The 18250-nt window shown below is 38.3% G+C and overlaps 1 protein-coding gene and 1 long non-coding RNA gene across 3 annotated transcripts; one reads left to right on the top strand and one right to left on the bottom strand.

Moving 5' to 3' along the window:
• The first annotated feature begins 704 nt into the window (after nucleotides 1-704).
• spryd7a (SPRY domain containing 7a) lies at nucleotides 705-18211 on the top strand. 2 transcript variants are annotated; one of them, XM_056731219.1, is made up of 6 exons: nucleotides 705-833; nucleotides 15714-16046; nucleotides 16225-16341; nucleotides 16433-16599; nucleotides 16781-16883; nucleotides 17226-18211. In XM_056731219.1, exons 2-6 carry the CDS (start codon nucleotides 15941-15943, stop codon nucleotides 17321-17323), a joined length of 591 nt encoding a protein of 196 aa, XP_056587197.1. In that variant the 5' UTR covers nucleotides 705-833; nucleotides 15714-15940; the 3' UTR covers nucleotides 17324-18211. The 2 variants fall into 2 exon arrangements, with proteins under 2 accessions (XP_056587197.1, XP_056587189.1); XM_056731211.1 differs by lacking the exon at nucleotides 705-833 and having other exon boundaries at nucleotides 14334-16046.
• LOC130407902 (uncharacterized) lies at nucleotides 10307-12200 on the bottom strand. The gene is made up of 2 exons (XR_008904701.1): nucleotides 11364-12200; nucleotides 10307-10941 (listed from the first exon to the last, which is right to left on the bottom strand). It is a non-coding gene; the product is annotated as an uncharacterized LOC130407902 (long non-coding RNA).
• Nucleotides 18212-18250: the final 39 nt, after the last annotated feature.

Here is an 18250-nt window from a genome sequence, read left to right as displayed (position 1 = left end):
TGCAACTCTGCTGTAACTGGGGCAATGGTCCGGTTCATTCAATACGAGACGCATGCATCATTCTATAAAGTAATTCAATTCAATGAGAGCTTCTGTATTCATGTTATCTATAGCGTTAATCTGATCAATACAAGTCAAAACTACGTTTCAATGTCTTTGTAAACAGACCGTGAAGAGATGAAACCGTTCCACCTGAACTTTAGTGAGCTTGATCCTCATTTTTGTTCAATACGATGTACGTTGCCAAAGCAAGAATAACGTTGATCAAAAATGCTTCACGTTACCAAAACATTATATATAAATACACATATACACACACATAATGAAGATAGCCGGTTGTGCTGTCACTCTACACTCCGCTCTGAGGATCTCGACGTAGCGCTTTGACGAAGACTTGCCCGGCACTTCGCAGTTCGCACCCCAGCGAGCGCGCATCTCGCTCCGGACGAGTCGGGCAGTACAGTGAGGGGGAGCACGTGATCTCATCTGATCCCGTCGATTTTGTTGTAGGGTGGAGGGTCTGGGTTTTGTGTACATGAGGTCGTGTGCTGCTCGGCTCTCTCTCTCTCTCTCTCTCTCTCTCTCTCTTACTCCAAGTGCCACCGCTCCGCCTCCTCTTTTCGCAACATTGACGCAATGTATAAATGCTGGAACAAAAGGACAACTTCCTTGAAGCTTGGCGTAATTGCAATAATAGAGAGAGAGAGAAGGGCTTCGGTGACACGCGCTGATGGAAGTCCGGCATTCTACCGGAATATCTTTCCCGCGGCTTCTATGGCTCGACTAACACGTTCAAACGGATTTGCACTTTCCCCGGTTATTCCAGCACCGAAGTGAGTATCAATAACCCCCGTAGTATTTATGCATTTTCTTTTGCCTATTCGATCTCTCCGGCTCCGCTCGCGCTCTCCTGATTCAAAGGAGGAAATACGACGGACCGAGTGCTTTGTTGTTGAGTTGCCGTACGCTGTGTTTCTCTTTCTCGTATCGGCTGTGCGATTTAAACATTTGAGGGCGAAAGTTGCCGTGTTGTTTACGATTCATTATCAAGCTTATCTCAAAATTCCCGTATGCGTGCGAGCGGCGGCGGTAAACAAGAAGCGCGCATTTATTATGTCCGAAAAGAAAGACGCTAGTTTTTTGAATGAACGTTTGTTTGTGTTTCGTGATGACTTTCAACAAAAGGCGATGGATTCGCCCTATCGGGGCAAACTGAAGTAGTAGTCACCTAATGTCAATGACACTTTTCCTAGATTGCTTTATTTGCATTTAAAATGCGGGACAGCGTTTAAAAGGGCGGTTCATTCGCTTATATGTACAACAAAAAAGCGTTAATGCAAGACAAGCCGGTTTTTTGCGATATTCAACTACACCGAAGCGCAAAGATGCGTTCCGCTTCCATTCCGCCGCTCCGAAATTATACGTGTCTCAAATTCTATACATTCTCACATGTTGCTCGTCCTCGCGGCTGAGTATTAACGGGCGCGTTTGATTTCGGCGAGCTAACGATGCCCGTGTCGTTGCTTTTAATGCCGATCCGTTTACTTTGCGAACAAAGGACCGGGGAGAATTTCGCGAGGTGGAGGACGACAGTAAAAGAACGGGAAGACTGTTTACAATAATAACAGGATGGTCGTGACGTCGGGTGACGGACAGCGCTCTGAGCCAGAGGAGAAACTTCTGAGGCATCAACAACATTCTAAATTTGGACAGGGGTTACATCATCGAAGTTAAAGCTACTGGGGGGCGGGACTTCCGGTTGGATTTGAGTTCGTGCCGCCGCTCGTTCTGCTCTTTGTATCAAACAATCGCTGCAAGATCGTTACCGCGCAATCGCATGCGGTGTAATGTTGCCCGTTCGTTTGCTGACGGATGTATGAACTTGCGTGAAACGCGTGGATCGAACTGTTCAAATGTCTGAAAGCGTCCGTGGAGCCCAAACGACTTATAATGATGCAATGAACACATGGGTGACTATTTCATTCAAGGGAGGGTGTAAATGTGTAGTTTTGTGACGTTTCATTAAAGCTCGTTGTGATTGATTGTGGCGTGCCACGTATGGGACAGGGTTGAAGAGAACCATGTTAAGGCATGTAAAGATTATTACATTCGTGAATTCTTAAAACCAATCTTATTTTCCTATGCATGAACAACAGGCATATGTAAAAAGTGTGTTCTCTATGCCCGTATTACGAAAATACAGAATGTGGACAATTGAACAATAATGACACAAAGAAAATTTAAGTGTATAGTTTTGTGTTGGCAGTGTTACCAAATGCACATTTTCAAAGTCCCTTCAGAGATTTGTGACGGGTACTAATAAGGAATAGTGTATTATCTGTTTTAATGGCTTTTTATTAACAAATCCTTTAAAATGAAATGCAATCAGAGACCATTTACTTCAGGAAAATTGTTCCGTCTGCGGGACGGATAAATGAAGTTAAACCAAACAAACCAGCATGAGATAGTGGCTGGGTCTTGTTAGGCCGGCCCACTTAACAGGGGTCGAAGGTTGCTGTCGTGTTCACAGACTTGACTTGCAGGCATCTATTGGCTTTTGATGGATGTTGTTACTTAAGTGTGTAGGCTCTGGTCTCTGTAAAAGGGGGGCCTGTCCCCTCACATGCTAAGGACCCCTCCCTCACACTAAAGAGATCACAGGGGTGCAGCTGCTTCAGACGTCTTTGGGCTGGGTTTGGGGGGGTCCGAGACCCTTGAATGAGAGAACAAAACCCTTTCATAAACACACACACACTCAAGTTCACCCCTTACAACTGCCCCTATTTTCACACTCTCACAAAAAACATGTTTGACAAGAGGAGGGTGCACGAGTGTGTCGGGTGCACAGCAGACGCTCTTGGCCTTTCTTGTATGCAGCTAATAACTCTGATTTTAGGATTAGCAACCCGACTACAAATGAAAGTATGGTACTTTTGTGTATTCTGCATGTTTATTTGACTTTTTCTTTAAGGTTCACATATAGGCCTATTATGTATGAATGTGGTAGGGTTAAATTTGCTGACTCAACACATTTTTAACAAGGGCTCTTTTTCATTTTTAATAAAAAAAAGACCCTGATGATTAATTGCATACTAATTGTGTATGTGTGTTTAAGGTTGTTTGGAGAGAAATGTGTCTCATGTTATGAATGAAGAGTGTGCGTGGATATATTTCTTTAAGTAACCTTTCACTGTCAAACTCTATTTGCATCATGACAAAAGGCATGACAGGACCCATGACATCTTACAGAGTCTTTCATTTAAAACTTAAGTGAAGGGTTATTTAGCTGGATGCATTCTGAGATGGTCCTGAACCATGGACTCATATTTGTTGTCGGTATGATTCTCATGTGAACAGGAGTGCATCATAAAAGCCAATCCTACTGTGAATATAGTTGCACTGTTGGTGTCAGTCGACCCTATACATTTTTAAATAGGACTCGGAAAGTGTGCATTTGTTGACACATTTAGATATGCGTCCAAGTGCTCTGAGCTTCTTTGTTGGCCAAAGATGCATATAAATGCAGTTCATGCTGTATAAACAAAATAGCTCATAATATAATTCACAGCTCTATAATACATATACCACTATCACATTGTAGTGTAATTCACAGTTCTGTAGTTTTAATGTGTAACATTGCTTGGTCCATGGTATTGTTTTGTCATCTGTTGTGGCAAAACAACACATGCATTATTAAAAAGAAACATTAACAAACAAATTGCTAATGCTCCAAAAGTAGGTGACAAATCTATTGGGGTTAAAATGCCACATAGATAATTTATATTCAATCTACTTCATCACTCAAGCTTCAACATGGGATGGTCTTTGTGTTGGTAACTTACAAACACAAATTATGTGTGTTTGGTATCTGTGGACAGCCTCAAGATTTGGGCATTCAAATATGTCACAAAGCAGATGCTGAGGGCAAAACGGGGTCATATCTCTGTCATTCTTTCTCAGAACGGAATATTTTATAGCGCCGATGAGACTGAACTATCAGTTTGCATAGGGCGTATACAGAAAAGAACACCTTGCACAAGTTTCTCTATAGGGAGCGGACAGGGAGGAAGTAGATGAAATAGGCTAAATGGCCGGCATGAGATAGCCAAGGGCTACTTTTAAAATGTTCGAGGTTCGATGCTTGTGTTGCTTATCTCTGTCCCGTTCTGAGTGCTTTCCTGCACTTGGCAGACGCGCGCGGGTTTCTTCTCCTCTAAATACCTTCACGCGCGCTGACATAATATCACATCGTTTCGTGTTGTTTTGACAGCGGTGGAAAAAGGCTTCCTTCAGTAAAATGTCTGTCTTCCACATTCAAAACCGTACTTCAAGTCCATGTTCCCGGCATGCACATGCGAGCTGGGGGCGGCTCTTACCGATTTGAATGAGAGGAGTCAGTTTCGGCGCCATTTTCGACTGGAGAGGCGCGATAACATCAACACTGAACGTGCGCACAGAGACACAGCGCGCGACGCTCCGGCTCCGAAATAAAGACTTTTACCCAAACCTGGAAAAAACACACGAACAGACGCACATGAGGACTATATCGCCCGAGATCTGGCACCGACGACCAGAGAAGTGACCAATCTGAAGCGATTACGGAGCCGGGGGAGAAAAGGAGGCTATCGTTTTCAGCTGCGTATATGGAAAACGGCTGATTTTTAAAAAATAATACGTAAAAATAGCGCTCGACGCGCGGAAAAATATGGGAAAATTCTGAAAAATGCCACGGGGTCTGGGGATGGGGTTTCAGCGTGGCGGTGGTGAAGAATGTGTCGTTTTGATGTTTTTCGTGTATGTTTTTGAGCGGGAGTAACGGACGGGCTGCTGGCGCAGATACACGCAGTTCATTCTGAGAATCTGATGCCTCTTACCTCAGACTATCAAGTAAACCATAGGAACCGGTAAGATATCTGCAACTCCATTTTATTCACATAAAGATGACTTTAGAGGCAATTGTGTGTATGTTTTCCCAAAGAAAACAACATTGTTGTGTCACTGTCTTGAGGCAGCTTGTTTATGAGGAAAATACTTTGCGCCATTTTATACGTACATCCACGAAAGACTGACGTTGTAAATAAAAAGTTATTCGCCCAAATCGTTACATTGTGACCCGTCGGTTTGATACAATATAACGCGCTTGACTGATACGTCACAATGTAACGTTTATTCGTTTACACGCGGAGTGAATGTGCATCTGTTTATGTAACTAACGAATAACGTTGCATGACTGATGTGTTAATCTATCAGACGGATACGTCTGCTTAGTATATAGTATGCTACGTGGATATCATAAAACTTTAAGTGTCGTTGTTTTTGTAAATGGGGTTTAGTGAAAATTAGGATATTGTGTGTTTACTTGCATGGCTTGGGGAGTTGAGAGCGGTTTGTCTGCGAGAGAAAGAGAGATTTCTGCTTTTCTTGTAAATGTGAGTTCGAGTTCAGCCCTTAGGGTTGCGAGGCTGTTTGTCCTCGTGGTGTATGTTGGTTGGACTACACAAGCGCAAAATAAGTAACTCGTTTAATCCTACAATATTTCTGTTTTTTACTTTCCACATTCGTCCGTTTTCAGAAGAATTTCGACATCTTGGATGCGACGTGTCCGTATTTGAAACAAGAAGCAACTTTTAATGTAAATTCTCTGCAGGACTGAGTAGATAAAGTAAACCAAACTACTTTAGGGTAAATGTGGGCCTTTTTTAATAAAGCACATGTCAGTTGGAGAATTGCTGAGGTGTGTGTTCGTGTGATCACGTTTATTCTGTGTTTGGATGCCAAGTCGAGGGTGTGTCTCACCTTGAGATTCAAATGAACCTGAATTATGCTTCAGCTTTTGCGGCGTGGTTTATAGTATGGGCGATTCTGTATAACTTATATACAACGCTGTATGTTTACAAGCAAATAGACTGCAAATATAGCCTTGATAGAAAATAAAATGATCCTTAAATAATTTACTCTAACACGGACATGTTGTTATTCTGCTTTTGCAGTAAAAGTTGCTACGCAATTTTCCTTGGAGTTCGTTTTAAACCACTATATTAACCAAACAGCTAAAAAGTTTATGGAAAGTGTAATATTGTCATCCCCTAAAGTTGTTCCAAACCTGTATACATTTCTTTTGTTCTGCTGAACACAAAGAAAGATATTTGGAAAAATGTTGCAACTGACATTTCTGGGACATCATTGACAAACATATAGGAAAAATTTAAATGGTAGTCAAAGGTGCCCCAGAACGGTTTGCTTGCCTTAATTTTCAAAATATCTCATTTTGTGTTCAACAGAAAAAAATGAAACAATAATTTTTCCTACTATGGTAGTCAATGATGTTCCAGAAATGTCAGTTGCTAATATTTTTTTAAATATCTTTGTGTTCAACAGAACAAAGAAATGTGTAAAGGTGTGGAACAACTTGAGGGTGAGTAAATGATGACAGACTTTCATTTCAGCACATGTCAGTCGTATATATCGTTTTAGTTTAGGTCTGGCTAAGTCACACAAGTGTAAGAGCCAAGTCACCATTGACCAGTGTGAAGGATGTTTAAAAAAGACTCGAAAGACTTCGAGTCTAGCTATCATTTTATGGGAATTCTTATATATGTCAGTATCTACACTTAATTATATAATTACTTGCATGAGTTATTAAATGTTAAAATTATTTATTGGAAAATGTATAATAGCTTCATATAAAGTTGTCTACACACACATTCTTTCAACAATAATTTAGAAAAAATACACACACGAAATAGGGTCTCATGGTTAAACACAATTAAACTATAATTTAAATACCATAATCCTGTGATAAAGTGTCATGGGCTAGAATTATAATATTTTAGGAAATATGTCACAACAAGAAGAACTACAACTATTCTTTCACAACTGAATGTTGGGCCTGTGTGAATTCACTCAGCCTCCTCATTCACATTCCAAACAAACAAATAAATGAACGAGACTAAATTAATCTTTTAATTAATAAAAACAAACCAAAGATTTGTCAGGTTCTCACAGATATTTCAAGGTCACACTGGTAATTGTAGTTAGTATGAGCAAAGTGTTTATGTGTCTGTGTCAATGTGTAATTGTGTTCATTAGGTGACCCCTAAGTAGTCTTTGTTATAAATGAGCATTGGCCATTTTATATGCGTTTGTCCTCGGGGGTGGGCTAAAGGTTAGAGGGCATTGTTTGATATCATCCAGCCTGCTGTGCACCGAAGACGTTTACTGGTGTATGTAAAAGCAGGAAAGATCTATGACAAAGACATACAAACAAGGCATGTGCATTCTGAGAAATTTGTGTTTTTATAATAAGAAACAATATAACAAAATTTGTCGTATACGTTAAGATACAGCGGGTATATATAATAGAATATTTCAAAATCAGAAGTGCTCAGAAAATGATACTCCACAAAATTTCAATAGTACCTTTACATCTTTTATTTTTCATCTTTATTTTTTGACCACTGCACTCTGTTCTCATTTCCTCAAGGCCAAAGATAATATTTGATATTATCACTCAGGCCTGAAAGTAATTTTGATGAGGAGGAAGGTTGTTATGTATTATTAACAGTGTATTTTTTTACACACACAAAAAATCATCTGCCGTCTCAAGGTCCACGTTTTAACCCAGTTGCAACCAATTTCTTACAAACAACAAATTCGCCCAATCTTGCTATGATAACCTTTGATCCTTGCCAGTGTTAGCTTGTTCTGTATCATCATGTCTCTGTGACCATGACATATTACTCACAATAATGATAGTTCATTATGACTCGTACTAGTTCGTTATGATGGTTATGAATCAAAAATAAACTGCACATTCTCTATAATTTACCGCACTTGGAAATACATAACCTGTTGGCTCTGGACCAAATGGAAACCCTGATGAATTCGATGGCAGGAGTGCATGTCACACACAGTAAAGTCCACTGATCCTTTTGGTCCCTATGATATGTCCAAAGCTTTTAATGCCTGTTTCTGCCTCATGTTAATGGTTATGTAATATTGCATTTGACTCAGACCCATCCCACACTTTATGAAAAACTCTGTAGGTGCAGATCTTGTCTCTTAATTTGGATGTCCCTAATACGTGAGAAGGCAAGGAAGAGCTTTTTAAGAGCTACATTGTGTTTATTTTGTTGTCAATAGCTAAATGTTGTATGAATTGAGTCTAGCCATAATATAATAATAAGCAAAACAAAACAATCTGTGTTTTTTTGCGTGGCACATAAATTCATCTCTGTTTCTCGTCTCAACTGGTGATATTCTCTGTGTTGTTTTTGATAAGTATTTGTGGAGTTTCACATTGTGTAATGCGTTGGTTTGCAACGTTGGGCTCTGCTTGTTTTTAAGTGCCATATTGACTTCAAAAGGGAGATTATATTTCATCTTTTTTGGTAGCAGCTCTTGCAGATAATGTAACAGGGCTACACTGCTCGACCTGGCTGTTATATTGTTGTGTTCTTTGCTCTAAACACACTGGTAAACATTGTAGAATGACTCTTTGAAGTAAGTGCAATAGCAAAACTGTTCGCAAAATGAGTTTGAGGTTTCTGTCACGCTGCTTCTTTCCCTTTTGTGTTAGCTCATTTCAACGTGCCTCTTCACAGGGGCCTCTAAGATTCACACAAGTTGACTGAGGTTTATTGAAGCTTGAAGGAAAATTAAAAGGATCTACTTGCCCATTTTATTATCACGATACTTGAAGGTCAATGACATTTCATAGGTGTGGGCTTGAGATTTCACAACTTGTTAGTAAACCAATCATTGTGAAACATGGTGTTTCGGGCCTAACTCGGGCCTCTGTTTGTTTGCCCAGCTAGATGTGGCGGAGGCTCGATTCTTCGCGGGTGTTTGTCCGCGTGTGTCTTTTGTATATGACAATTTAGATGCGAAACGCAGAAATGAAAGTCTGGATCTGAGTGTCAGCTACAAAGCTTTCTGCTAAGAGGAACACAGCACCGGCCAAGCTCTCAGATGGCAAACAGCAGAGCTCTTCATTGTGAGCTCCTCTTAGTACTACGTGTGCTGCCAGGGGCTGCCCCTATCTGACGTTACCAAGGCAAAAGCACTTGTTATTGGGACGGGAGCTGTTGTCGAGGTATTAGGCCAATGAATCTTTTTTCTACATTTTAAAGTACCTAGTGTGTGTGTGTTTGCGGCATGCACAAATCCAACGTGTAGGCCTACTTGGAGTGGGCTATGAACTTAGTTGTGTAAACATACACAAATACATAGTATATATATATATATACACACACACACACACGTGTGTGTACATGTACCGAGTTGCCATGTGAAAAAATAATTTGGTAGAATTTAATTTTATATGAATATATTTTATGACTATAAATTGTAATATATATATATATTTATATATAATTAAGTTCATAAGTGACATTCCTCATTTTATTTTTTAATGTTATAGTTTTTTATTCTTATGGCTGCATCTTCAAGGTTCGGAATCCATACATTAAAAATATTGTCAAAATCTTTTTATTCATCATTTATGTATTCAAGTTTGACTTACTTGCAATATTTTACACTGCAGTAAGCAAAAAAAAAAGCTGAAGTACACTGCTTGTCTAAAATGAGGTAAACCTTTCAGTGGTGTAAGGATTTACATTACAAAACACCAAATTTGTTGTTTTTAGATAAATGATTGTTTTATTTTGTCACATTTGGTAGATTCACATACATCTGTGTGCTGCTGTGTTCCCTTTAGTTGCAACCCTTGTTAAACTAAGTGAAATTACGGGAGCAGCTTCCCCTTTCTGTGGTAGGAAGTGAATGTTTCTCTGTTAACTTCTGGCAGAAAAAGTAAAAGGGAACAACACATTTCGATGCAGTCTCGTAAAAAGCCATCGATCAGAGTAAACCCATCAGGGTGTGTCATTTTAGTCAACTATTTTGTTTATGGTTCAAGTAAATGTTGTTCTGGTTTATCTATGTATTAATTATATCGCACCTATTTCATTTGAAATGTTGAATGGTGTAAGTTAGTACTTATAGAATTTATTAAAATTAGTTTAAAACTGTGTATATATGAAAGCCTATAACTATTATTACCACATATTGCGCAACCATGTTAAAAACAGACAAGTCTTTTATTGGGTCAAAATTATTTGTTGATATAAAAAAATATTTCAATGGTTTGATGATGCTCAGTAGTTGGGCCGAAATAATAACTAATCATCTTTAACTTTTGTGTACTTTAAGCTAACTTTTAAGTTTATTAAAAGTGGACTCTTAAAAGTTTTTATTTATGTCTGCAGTATTTTAAATTATGCTACTTATATGCTTTGGTCAAGTGTGTCTTTTAAGAATATATTTATTTAATTGCCACAAATTTTTTTTTACACACTCACAAACACACATTTAGCCACAAACTTTGAAATAAGAACAAGAATTTACCTTCAAACCATAATATACTACATTTACTTAAAAATAAAGAAAAAAAACCCACAATAGAATCACACCTGTCTAGTAAAAATACACAGAATGCTATATAGAGAGTGGACTGTAAGTATACCTGTTATCATACATTGAACAACCTAATAGCTAAAATTTGCTTTATAAATGTATTTTCTTTTATCTCAGGAGATGGACCTTGTTGTGCCCATAGCATTAGTGACAAGCTTCTGTGAGTAAATCAATTCAATTCAACTTGCTTTTCTGAAATCCATAAAAGAAAATATTAATGTTTAAAAAAACGAACACAACATTCTCTATATCCTTGTAAAATATTCAATAAAGTGAAAACACAAAAATGAAAGAGACAGACAGCAAATGGCATAAGTAAATATTATAATATGGGTGGTTTGCAGCCTTTGTCAGAGAACACTTTTTTCCCAGAAGTCCTTTTCACAACCTGTAATTTTACACTTTTAGACAGGAGATGCTCCCCTGTCCTCTTGCTTGTGTTACACCAAAAGTTTAATGGCTCACCTGTAACAAAAGCATAGTAGTATATGGTGAATATAACAGAAACTTGTGTGTGGGGGGGAAGAGGGTTGTACATGATAAATAAATATTGCTAGTTAGTCATGCCTCAAATAATAGAGTTGTTATGTTATCTTGTCTGCACTTTAGGTTATGCAAATTATTGCTTACACACTCTGCACTAGTCATTTTGAAAGTTTGGACACAAAATGAAACTTGTTAAACTTACTCAATACTTTTTTCGAAAATGAATGGCATGACTAATTTTTATAATTACCAGAATGAACTTGCATGTCAAATATTGAAAAGTATTGAAAACAACAAAGATTCACACAGTTTTATAACAGTCAAGGGTTTTCTAAAGTTGTCATCAAATCATGATTTGTAAAATGCTGCCAAATTACTTTATAATGAAAATGTGCACTTACCTAGCAAGGAGGAATTAATCAGAACGAAGTACGCGGGTTTTGCAAGAATGGTGTAAATATCATTTGTTTCTCACCTATAACTCAGAACAGTTAAGTTGTTATCACTATGGCTTAGAACTATGCATGTAGACATTATAACAAAAAGCCTCCCATCACTTTAGAAAAGGGAAGTGCTGTTAAGAAAAAAAAGTTTAAATCATTTAAACATATGATTGGCTAATAAGTGTGTGAAACAGAAATATAACATTTTGTATTTTTTAAAAAGGTATATCTTGAAAGGCTAGATAATTTGAACATTACAAACAAGAAACACATCAAACATCGTTGAAAATTATACCTTTTTAGAGAGGGTCAGCTTTTCAGGTCTTAACAAAAAGCAAGCATCTCTATAAAAATGTGTGCCAAATAATCTATTTCATACAAATTAAAAGAGAACTGCACTATTCCACTTGCAATATGCAGAAGATACAACATACATAGAGAATGTATCGCATTTAAATCAGAATAACACCATGATATTTTATTTACAATGTATATCTACCAAGCAAGCACTGATACGTTTGTTTTTATTCTCCGTGTCATTGTGGCATCGTTGAACTACACCATCAAAGCATACTGACGTTCTTTCTTTATCTTGTGTGTTGTCAGGTTTATGTGCGGCCGTGTGAGCGCGCCTCGCGTGTGTGCCTGTGCGCGCGTTCTGCGCGGGGCCTGCCGGTACTGTAGCAGCACAGAATGGTTTGTGAGTTATAACGGGGGTGCAGGCCGTACTGTGCTGCGGCAAGAACGACAGGACGGACGCGCACTTCAGATCAAACGGGTGAGAGAGACTTGGAGGAAGGGGAAAGTAGACAAAAACAACAGCAACGAGACTACGTGTGACTGCAAGTCTCCTGAACTTGGCCGTGTGGCTGCCTGGCTGTAGCAGCACGTAAATATTGGAGTCAAAGCACTAGCGAATCCTCCAGTATTGACCGTGCTGCTGGAGTTAGGCGGGCCGTTTACCGTCCACAGGGGTCCCTTATCTCTCCATGAAAGCGCAAGACTTACGAAAATGTGTTTGTATATATATATATATGTGTGTGTGTGTGTGTGTGCATGTGTTTTGTTCATGCTTTGTTAAAACCAATTATAAATAATTTGATACAAAACATTTAAACGAGTTTTACAATTCTAATCTGCTTTAATCCTGGTCCTTCTGTAAAATATTTGTTAGAATTTTTGTAGTAGGCCTACTTGTAAAATTGTTGATAATTTAATGTGCTTTAAAAAAAAATGTTTTCAGAAAAAAATATTAAAAACATTACAACCCGAGAAACTGCATCGAGTGTGATTTATTGTACAGATCCGCGTAATGCGCGCATTCTGTAATTCATATCAAATACAATTTGAATCCTACGTTTATCAAGAAATACAAAAATAGACAATCTCTAGCAAACAGTCATATTTTATAAAGAGCAGTTAACACTGACTGCCATCCATGAAGCAATATTAAAATGACCAAACATTTTATTTTCCAATGTTGGTTTCATTACTTGGACACCGATCGATCACATTACAATAATAGCTTCGTTCACACGTTGCATGTTGAATAACGCAGCATCGCCATCTTCTGGGAAAGCTTACATGGTTCGAGGTTTTCACTTCTCCCCTTTTCAACTTCAGGTGCATGCAAAGGTTCTGCTGACAGAAGCACTTCGAAAAGTATCAAGTTATAAAGCTTTGTTTAGTTTTCAACGGTAAGGGTCGTTAACATTAAGTTGTCTATATTTACACACCGTTTTCGTTAAAACATCCACACTTCATTTTCTCCAAAGGCTAAACTCCACAAATCATCATTCACAACCGTGCTCACCATCATCCCAACAAACATTTACAGACGTTTTTCGTTCATCTGACGATTGTAGAAAGATCTGTACATGCAGATAAAAATGTCTTGGGTTTTTGACCGCCTAGCACTTCGATTTGTGACACGAAACTGGCCTTATTGCCTCGCTGCACGTGCATAGCATAAAATTGCACTAATAAAATAAATATTTGATCCAAAATGAATGTACCTGAAAAACGTCATGGCAATTAAAACTTTCATATGGCGAGTGTTGCCATACTTTGCGTTATTTATTATTTTGGGTCGTTCTGGAAAAAAAAAACATTCGTGTGCCCAATTCTCCTTTAGTTGACAAGGTGTATGATAATATTATAAAGAAATCCTGATCAGCGCAAGTCCGGGACCTCATAATGCCGTTCCTGCTTAGAATGAACATGGCCGTGGCTGAAATTCGCCTCATGCAAAGACTCTGCAACTGTAACAATATAATTTGTCTCTTTTTCAGATAGATATCAATTAAAAAATGTCACTGCCAACGAGTTGCTGCGAGTTAACCTTCCAAAAGTCATGTTACTTTTGATTTGTTTATCTTAATTTATCCTCCAACATAGTTTAAATATAGACCAAATCTTATAATTATATTTGTTCATACTGTAAACACCAGTTGATACGCAGATATGTTTATGTTAATATTAATATTAACTGCACATAAAAACGGCGTTACAACAATTGCATTTTTTTTGGCTATATATGCGGGCACGAACGTTATTTTAAGTGTTCCTCAACGGTAGGAACCAAACAGATCATTTTGTTTGTAAAAATAACAGGTGTAATTTGAATTGAGTCAAAGAAAATCTGTACAGGGTGGTAAAACAGTTATTGGGGTTGAGCTGTGCACGGATAAACTAAAGTGAAGCTCAAATTTCGTGAAGTTACCACTTACATTATAACTTATCTTCCTTATAACTTACTAATAAATAGCTTTAGCATCCTTTTATTTCGTGTCATTTTGTTCTGTTTATGTACGCGCTTTCGTTTTTGTAAAAAAACGTCTGGGATATGTTTTTTTGACATATGCTTAATACAAATGTATTAATTGAAGCTCAAAACTAGATACACTGTTTTAACAGTTAAATTGACTTGAGTTTATTTTAGACTTGAGTTTATTTTAAAGCAGGTCAAATCATGAAACTGTCGTTGCAGGAACATATCTGTTGTTGTCAAACTCCGGCGCAATCAAAATGAGAGAAGATATGGCAGAAACTACGTCACTTTCATATAATCCTGCGTCACTACCCTCTCGTGTCACTGTTTCTCAGCAGCATGCTACTTTTTCCAAAAGCTAAACTGTACTGTACAGCGGGGTACGCCGGGGGCTTCCTAACGCGGTGCACACAACGCGCTGAATAACTTTTTTTCTTGTGAATGAGCTATTCTTGGCAGGTAAAGCGAGATCTTTCCCGGAGTGTGATATCTTAGCCACGCGCAGGTCTATAGAGACATGTGATTGGACAGTTCTACAAAAATAACGGTTTTGTTATCTTTCAAAATAGCAAACGCACGCACAGCAGCGTGCTGCGCTCAGGATCAGCGCTCGTGCATTTGTCAAACGTCCTTTGAACAGACATCACACCTTATCTATGCCATCACCTGCACCTTAAAATGACGTTGTGGGAAATCCGTTATTCGAAGTGATTGACGGTCAACTCCCGCTACTGCGTTTCAACGTTTCTGAATATTACAAGTTTCAAACTAGCAGAAAGGATTAAGATGTTGAGGGTGATCATGATGAAAGTCTGCCCACTTTACCTTCTTTTGCTCCCTTTATCTTGACATCGGTTTACTAGTTAATCCCAATGGACGATAGTCAAAATAAACATGTTTAACAATAATTCAATAATCCCATAAAAATAGGGATGTTTGGAGAAGCAGTTCCACCGCATAACCGAGAACGCAGGACGCGCTCTTTTATTGGACAGAACCCGCGCGCGCCAGTTACTAGGGCGCTCCGCAAAGGCAATCATGGCGATTGTTGCTGTGCAGATTTCATCACCGTCGAACTTCAGAAAAACAACAAACATGAGTTAGTTACGACGTCAAGCGTTACTGAGAGTGACACACGCGAACTGTTCAAATGTTTACATTATTTTTGTTTTACTGCGAAGGCATTGAGAACAAGATAACAATATTTTCGGTTTTGTAAGAAGATGGTCCGTTGCAGAGGCTCCCTTACTTTCTAGCGCTGAGGTTGTTGCTATGCAAAACTTTACAGAGACACGGGGCAGGTTAAAGCTTTTAAGGTCACATCAATTCTAATCTCATCTCGAATTTGCGTCCTCACTTGCACACATTGCATCAGAGACGTCGATCAATTTACATCATAAGTCTAACCCTTACCGAACCTTATTCTACTTACCTTTATGATCGGTCCGTTGACAAATAGTGCAAACACGCCGTCTTACACCAACAACAAAGCCAACATTACTTGATATTATTGTAATTATTGTGGTTTCTCGTTACAGTGCTGTACGATTGTCCTGGCAGTTGCACACTAGAGGTCACTGTTGTGCTTTCCTGAGAATTGTAGAAGAAACTCAACCACGTAATTCTGCTATTACGTCATATCCGCTTCCCTGACGTCTTAGAGGAATAAACATGACCTCCGTGGATATGCAATCCAAATAACCTCTTTTAACTAAATTAAAGACAAATTGAAGTTTAAGATCATCGTTCTCCGTTGAAGACCATTATGTCGTCTTTGATGTCGTGGTGCTTTGGCTGTTGCGGTGACGGCAACAGTGGCCACGTAACACTAAAGGAAATGCCCACGGTTCAGCTCGACACACATTGCATGGGTAAGATTTGAGATTTGACATATCTAAGACTTGTCTCTTTGTCAAAGTAATTCTTTACTTAATACTCCAGTATACCTAACACTGTATAGACGAATAATGTTTGCGTAAGCCAGTGGGATAGTAAGTATACAGCTTTGAGGCTAGGAACCATTCCTTTATTTTGCCTAATATATTTCAGGTACTGATGTTGTGATTGTAAAGAGTGGAAAACGCATATGTGGAACTGGTGGCTGCATTGCAAATGCTCCTCTTCATCAAAACAAGAGCTACTTTGAGTTTAAGATCCAGTCCACAGGTAAGAGGCGGATGTAGGCAAGCTCTTACTGTACTTTATCCTTTATTAGTCAATATGATTAGGTGTGACTTGTGAACTTTGCCCATCGCAGGTGTCTGGGGCATTGGAGTGGCTACTCAGAAAGCAAATCTGAACCAGGTCCCCATGGGGAGAGACGCACACAGCATTGTGCTAAGGCATGATGGCACTGTGTACTACAACAATGAAGAAAAGAACCGATTACCTGCCAACAGTTTACCACAGGAAGGAGACATTGTGGTAAGTCCTAAGGCAACATTTCAACCAATCAAGTCAAATGAACATTGTCTATTTATTGTTTTTTTTGATAATTAACATACGTCATATCTCTTTAGGGTTCTTAATAATGGCAAGATTTTTTTTTTCTAAGAATCAGTTTCTGTGTGTAATCTCAATTTCTGCTATGTTTGTGTATGCAAAGGGTGTTACCTATGACCACGTGGAGATGAATTTGTACCTAAATGGGAAGAATATGAACTGTCCAGCATCTGGCATTAGAGGAACTGTTTATCCTGTTGCTTGTGGTAAGTGGTAACAACATTTTCACAGAGGAACAACAATATCACCAGTTTTGTTGCCATGGAAACAAAGAATGAGAAATTACAAAGTTTACATTTACATTTATGCTTTAATCCAAAGCGATTTACATTGCATAATACTATACATTTGTTTCTGAGTATGTGCAATGCCTGGGAACGAACCCATCACCTTGGCACTGCTAGTAACATGCTCTTACCACTGAGCTACACGAAAGCTAAAATCATTAAGGCTGAGTTTTTTTTAGTATGCAATAGGGTGCAATATTTTTTACAGAATTTGTTAAATTGGACATTTGAAATTATGGCTGTTTGTCTTCTCTCTTACAGTGGATGATAGTGCGATATTGGACTGTCAGTTCAGTGACTTCTACCATACTCCTCCACAAGGCTTTCAGAAGATTCTTTTCGAGAAACAGATTTTCTAAAGTTCATGCTGTGCTGTATGAACACTCAAGATATGGCCGGGACTTGAAGTGCTATGTTTTTCACTGACATCTAACGGTTGTTTAGTTCATAATACTGAAAAGTGCAGCACGTTGAATTATGACTGTTACACAACTGATGCTGACCACTGCTCTGTTAATAAATAAGTCATCTTTTGTTTTCTTGGAGAACTCAATGCGTGATATCGGCAGTGCACTTCAAATTTAAAATGTCTGTTCAGAACATATTTATCAGTTATTTGCACTACATCTTACACTGTACATTTACTGATGTATTTCCATCCTGTTGTTGTGGGCAAGTGTGGATATAGGTTTGTGGCTGGTTTGAATTTAAACAAGAATTGGTTATATCGGAGTAATGAATAACAGCTGACAATCAGGGCTTTATACTTAATGCATTTCAAAAGAAACAGGGTGAATTGTCAAAGCTCTTCATTGTATTAGTCTGTCAGATGATGTTGATACGTTCTGTGTAACAAAGTTTAACTGCCATGCTGACCACCATCATATTCATCATAGTGATTGTCTAATGTAAACTCTACAAAACATCTAAATTTTTTATGTATTCACTTTCGATATACGTTTTATTTTAAATCAAGACAACAGTGTGCACAGCATTTAGTGTGACTAACATATTTAATGAATATCAGTCCTACGGCAGGATAAGAACTGTAAATGTTATTTAAAAAAATGAAATGAGTGGAAAGATATGATTTTAAATTGTTTGTTATGAAGAATTATGATTGTATAACAAAGTCGTTTACCAAAATTATGGAACGGAACGGTTCTATTAACGTTCATTGATTTTTTGTCTGTCCCAATCCGACAGGTATTTTGTGTTTTTCTTTGATAATAAATATTTTGCTTTTTCGTGTGTATAAATGTGTCCGTGTTTTATCCATTGAATTT

The sequence above is a fragment of the Triplophysa dalaica genome, chromosome 2, assembly GCF_015846415.1.
Source record: "Triplophysa dalaica isolate WHDGS20190420 chromosome 2, ASM1584641v1, whole genome shotgun sequence".
Classification (NCBI taxonomy): Eukaryota; Metazoa; Chordata; class Actinopteri; order Cypriniformes; family Nemacheilidae; genus Triplophysa; species Triplophysa dalaica.
The sequence above is the reverse complement of the archived record's forward strand: the minus strand, read 5'-3'. Positions and strand labels throughout refer to the sequence as shown.

What these genes read in the sequence shown, in the direction of transcription:
- spryd7a (XM_056731219.1), top strand. Translation starts at nt 15,941, where the DNA reads ATGTCGTCTTTGATGTCGTGGTGCTTTGGCTGTTGCGGTGACGGCAAC. An exon ending in GCTCGACACACATTGCATGG is followed by an intron (nt 16,047 to 16,224) that starts GTAAGATTTGAG and finishes AATATATTTCAG; the next exon opens with GTACTGATGTTGTGATTGTA. An exon ending in CACAGGAAGGAGACATTGTG is followed by an intron (nt 16,600 to 16,780) that starts GTAAGTCCTAAG and finishes GTGTATGCAAAG; the next exon opens with GGTGTTACCTATGACCACGT.